The sequence below is a fragment of the Eucyclogobius newberryi genome, unplaced genomic scaffold (genome assembly GCF_026437365.1).
Source record: "Eucyclogobius newberryi isolate DKJ021-1_F unplaced genomic scaffold, fEucNew1.0.hap1 SCAF_19, whole genome shotgun sequence".
NCBI classification, from domain to species: Eukaryota; Metazoa; Chordata; class Actinopteri; order Gobiiformes; family Gobiidae; genus Eucyclogobius; species Eucyclogobius newberryi.
In genome coordinates, this window is record NW_027315823.1 from 248,169 (window position 1) to 253,710 (window position 5,542).

The 5,542-nt window shown below is 40.9% G+C and overlaps 1 protein-coding gene across 1 annotated transcript; it reads right to left on the bottom strand.

The window, feature by feature from the left end:
• Positions 1–1,835: 1,835 nt before the first annotated feature.
• il19l (interleukin 19 like) lies at positions 1,836–5,295 on the bottom strand. Its single transcript, XM_072452765.1, has 5 exons — positions 5,137–5,295; positions 4,998–5,060; positions 3,994–4,146; positions 2,809–2,871; positions 1,836–2,105 (listed from the first exon to the last, which is right to left on the bottom strand). The coding sequence occupies exons 1-5, from the start codon at positions 5,293–5,295 to the stop codon at positions 2,007–2,009; spliced, it is 537 nt and encodes a 178-aa protein (XP_072308866.1). The 3' UTR covers positions 1,836–2,006.
• Between the last annotated feature and the right edge of the window lie 247 nt (positions 5,296–5,542).

Sequence of the window (5,542 nt, forward strand, 5' to 3'; positions counted from 1 at the left end):
AACGCGGGGACAACGCACCAGGACCTTTAAAACCACCAGGACCTTTAAAACCACCAGGACCTTTAAAACCACCAGGACCTTTACAACCACCAGGACCTTTAAAACCACCAGGACCTTTAAAACCACCGGGACCTTTACAACCACCGGGACCTTTAAAACCACCAGGACCTTTAAAACCACCAGGACCTTTAAAACCACCAGGACCTTTACAAGCACCAGGACCTTTAAAACCACCGGGACCTTTAAAACCACCAGGACCTTTAAAACCACCAGGACCTTTACAAGCACCAGGACCTTTAAAACCACCGGGACCTTTAAAACCACCAGGACCTTTAAAACCACCAGGACCTTTACAAGCACCAGGACCTTTAAAACCACCAGGACCTTTAAAACCACCAGGACCTTTAAAACCACCAGGACCTTTACAACCACCAGGACCTTTAAAACCACCAGGACCTTTAAAACCACCGGGACCTTTAAAACCACCAGGACCTTTAAAACCACCAGGACCTTTAAAACCACCAGGACCTTTAAAACCACCAGGACCTTTACAAGCACCAGGACCTTTAAAACCACCAGGACCTTTAAAACCACCAGGACCTTTACAAGCACCAGGACCTTTAAAACCACCAGGACCTTTAAAACCACCAGGACCTTTAAAACCACCAGGACCTTTACAACCACCAGGACCTTTAAAACCACCAGGACCTTTACAACCACCAGGACCTTTAAAACCACCAGGACCTTTACAACCACCAGGACCTTTAAAACCACCGGGACCTTTAAAACCACCAGGACCTTTAAAACCACCAGGACCTTTAAAACCACCGGGACCTTTACAACCACCGGGACCTTTAAAACCACCAGGACCTTTAAAACCACCAGGACCTTTACAAGCACCAGGACCTTTAAAACCACCGGGACCTTTAAAACCACCAGGACCTTTAAAACCACCAGGACCTTTACAAGCACCAGGACCTTTAAAACCACCAGGACCTTTAAAACCACCAGAACCTTTAAAACCACCAGGACCTTTACAAGCACCAGGACCTTTAAAACCACCAGGACCTTTACAACCACCAGGACCTTTAAAACCACCAGGACCTTTAAAACCACCGGGACCTTTACAACCACCGGGACCTTTAAAACCACCAGGACCTTTACAAGCACCAGGACCTTTAAAACCACCGGGACCTTTAAAACCACCAGGACCTTTAAAACCACCAGGACCTTTACAAGCACCAGGACCTTTAAAACCACCAGGACCTTTAAAACCACCAGGACCTTTAAAACCACCAGGACCTTTACAAGCACCAGGACCTTTACAAGCACCAGGACCTTTACAACCACATGTGCTTCTTTAGTTCCCATGTGGCGTTCCGATGCCTGGTGGGCGGGGTCTGCTCAGAGTAGGATAAATATCTCTCAGGCTCGACCCACAGATTGAAAATGACTCTTGGATGAGAGTCGAAACGTGTTCAGACGACGACAACTGAATCTTTTTCTACAACGGAACTCTCGTTTACGAAAGAGGAACCACACCGATGTTCATGAATAATAAATACACTTAAAAAATATAAATACACTTTAATATTCTGTGTTGAAGCCTTCATCACATTGAAAGTCTCCACGTACAAAAGAAAGTCTTAAAGATTGTGACAGCCCTAAATCTATTTATAACGTTCATATTTAAACCATGACTGTGCTTCGACACCAGGGGGCAGTGTTGTGCAGACAGTAAAACGCAGTATAAAGTATAAAGATTTCTTTATTCATGTTGCTGAAATTTAGCAAATAAATACAAACAAATTCCACAGTATGTTTTCTCATTTTGTCAATAAATACTTATTATCTTTCAAATAAAATAAAATACATTTAAGTGAATTGGATGAAATGCTTAACCGCACGTATAAATTAACTCAATGTGAGTTCACTAATGACTTTACATAATAATTACTTGTTGTAGTAGTATCAGGAGTAAGTAATAACAGTAGTATTTGTATTTCTCATTTCCTGCTTCTTGTTTTTGGACTGAGGACTTCGAGCCAGCTCAGAACCGTGTCCAACTCTCCCACCGCCTTTTTAGCAGCTTCACCGCGCGGCAACTGGACAAGAACAAAGAGTTTATGATTCAAACTTTACATTTGACACTCGTAACGTCAGAACTTCATTGGTGACCTTTTTTTCTTCATTATTTAACATATTTATTGCTAATTTGCTTCTCTAAAGTGTCAATTCACCTCATAAATAAGACAAATAAATCATAGAAAATGTTCCAATTGTGACTGGTCTAAACCACTAAATAACAGTTTTAACTCTTTAAGATGGTATTTTATAACTCTCTGGCGCCCTCTGCTGCTCCATGAGTGTCAGAGCTGAAATCTAACTCATTTGCAATTAACAAATCAAACTTAATCACCTTCATTAAGTGGTTAAATGTATGAGTTTGAGATATGTTGGAGCTTGTTTGTGTCTTTAGTTATTTTATCATGTTCTAAGTTGTCAAAGAATCTGTATTCAAACTAGTATTGAAAGTAGATACTGAAATAGTGAAAATACATCAATCAGACTAAATCAGACTAAATCCTCAACAGTCTTATTCCACATCAGAACTAGTTGAATGATAAATGGTTAGATTTTATGTGGTGAAAATGACACTATATTTGGTGTATCAGGCTTATTTCTCTGTGTGTGGTAAATGTTGTGTAGTTCTAGGCTTGTTAATGCTGACATATTCTAGTATTTTCTGCAGATTTGAGCCTGGACTTTTGAAATATACTTTTATAGAAGGAAAGATCATGGTTTTACCTCATCAAACTCAGCGATGATGGAGTCCATGCTTCTCTGAGTGTCTTCTTCACACTGACAGTGCTGCAGGAGGACAACAGTAATGATCAGAACACAATTAGGACTGTCACACTGATAATTACAGTCTGATTGGTCCAAATTAAAGTGGATTTAAAGGTGCTCTGTGGGTTTGTCCTGGTGGAAGGTCGGCCGCCTGCATCAGTCACAAGCAACATGTTCATTTTGTTCTGATCAAACTTAATGAAAAGTGATCATTAAATTATGACTAAAACTACATACAATTTCGATGATTTAAAGTAGATCGTTTTGTCGACTAAAAGTTCAGATATTTTCGGTGAACAATAAAATAAATAAATGAAATGAAATAAACTCCACGTGAAACATGAAAAACACATACACTTATTTTTTGTTTTGACCTGGATGTCTTATTTTTTACAATTTGTCCCGTCTATATTTTAAATTTAAATTTATTTATTTAATTTTAATTTTAATATAAACAAATATATTTTTTGTTCAACTGAAACTATTCTAGATTTAGTCGATTAAATTAACATTTTCTTCGACTAAAACTAGACTAATTCTAAAAATAAATGTTTGACTAAATCTCAACTAAAATGAAGAATAATTTTCGACAAAAGACTAAGAATGTTACAGGTTAGATCTGTGGAGAGGCGACCCAGCTCACAGTCCTTTGAACACGTGTAATCGTGCAATGGAAGCTGGATGTGTGTGAAATGCCACAATGTGGAACATTCCAAAGCTCAAAAAGAGAAGCAGCTCAGGGGCGTTTCCAGGGCAGGGCCGGGCGGCACTTTTTAAATTGTATTTATTATTTGACTTTTGATATTGCACCAAATTATAATCTTCATTTTGTGTAATTATTAGATTGTTTCTTTGTGTTATGATCTTATTAAACTTGTATTATTTACTGCTAGTTTAGTCACTTGCAATTCTTCTAAATCTAAATGTCCTTTAGAAATAAATGTCACATCGACATAACAAAAAGAGCAAATAATTACAAAATAGTTAAAATTATTTATCACCAAAAAAATAAGACATCGACTCGTTAAATCCTCTAATTGATGCAAAAGTCTACACAGTGCACTTTAAATGCAAACCTGCTGCTTCTGCGTCTCCATGGAGATGTCAGGACCATCATAACTTACTAATCCCTGAGTTACTCACACATTTGTGGATGTTGTTGCGGAGGCTGACGAAGCCGTTAGCGACGGCGCTGGCTTCTCGCTGCTGCTCCACCTGCGACGCAGAGAAACTCACGAAGACTCGCTCCACGTAGAAGCGCAGCAGGAGGCGCAGGAAGCAGCACGTCTGGCCCTCCTGCGGGAAGAGCCGTTTAATCATGTCAGGGGCGTTTAATCATGTCAGGGGCGTTTAATCATGTCAGGGGCGTTTAATCATGTCAGGGGCGTTTAATCATGTCAGGGGCGTTTAATCATGTCAGGGGCGTTTAATCATGTCAGGGGCGTTTAATCATGTCAGGGGCGTTTAATCATGTCAGGGGCGTTTAATCATGTCAGGGGCGTTTAATCATGTCGGGCGTTTAATCATGTCAGGGGCGTTTAATCATGTCAGGGGCGTTTAATCATGTCAGGGGCGTTTAATCATGTCGGGCGTTTAATCATGTCGGGCGTTTAATCATGTCGGGCGTTTAATCATGTCAGGGGCGTTTAATCATGTCAGGGGCGTTTAATCATGTCAGGGGCGTTTAATCATGTCAGGGGCGTTTAATCATGTCGGGCGTTTAATCATGTCAGGGGCGTTTAATCATGTCAGGGGCGTTTAATCATGTCAGGGGCGTTTAATCATGTCGGGCGTTTAATCATGTCGGGCGTTTAATCATGTCGGGCGTTTAATCATGTCGGGCGTTTAATCATGTCAGGGGCGTTTAATCATGTCAGGGGCGTTTAATCATGTCAGGGGCGTTTAATCATGTCAGAAAATATCAAAAAATATCAAAATATGATTTTTTTTGTCATTATTTGTCTTATTCTGTGTAAAACCTGTTGTTTGGACCTGGGATGGGATTCTAGGAGAAGTTTAGGTCATATTTGAGTCTTTTCTCAAATGTGACGCTTGTAAATCAAATCTTTAATTTTCTGTGTGAAATATTGAAATTCGAATCAAATGAAAATGCGATTTCCCATCGTTTTCAGCCCTTTTTCACTCACCTTAAGACTCTTGATCATCTCCTTGTCCAGCAGTTTGACCTCGATGGCCGCGTCTCCAGAAATCTGTCACAAAGACCATAAAGCGTCAGGTTTATGACCCACGGGATGGTTCTGCGTCTGTGTTTGTGGCTGGACTCACGGCGGAGGCGCGCAGGCCGCTGTAGTGCTTGTGCAGCTCGCTCATGTGCACGTTCACCACACACTTTTCCAGGATCACCGTGCGGGCCTCTGACCTTTGACCCGGCCATCCCGACAGCAGCAGGAAGAAGCAAAGAGGGACCAAACACTGCAGCCTCATGGTGGTTCTGTAACGTAGCGCGAGGATCTAGAGGCCAGAGGTTAAAGGTCAAACACGACTCGCAGGACGTAACAAGGACGTGTTACTGTACAACTACTACAATATTAGTACTGGAAGAATGTACTGCAGCGATTATCTTTCAAAACCATAAAAGATATTACGATGTGCTGAGACGAACATCGTGTTAAGATTGTAAAAAGGAACTTTTACTGCTGTGGACGCGTGTCTCTGCTGTGGACGCGTGTCT

Bases quoted from the DNA above. Each gene is read 5' to 3' on its own strand.
- il19l (XM_072452765.1), bottom strand. From the start codon at position 5,295: ATGAGGCTGCAGTGTTTGGTCCCTCTTTGCTTCTTCCTGCTGCTGTCG. The intron at 5,061-5,136 runs GTGAGTCCAGCC...TCTTTGTGACAG, and splicing joins GCGGCCTGCGCGCCTCCGCC to ATTTCTGGAGACGCGGCCAT. The intron at 2,106-2,808 runs GTAAAACCATGA...GTTCTTGTCCAG, and splicing joins TCATCGCTGAGTTTGATGAG to TTGCCGCGCGGTGAAGCTGC.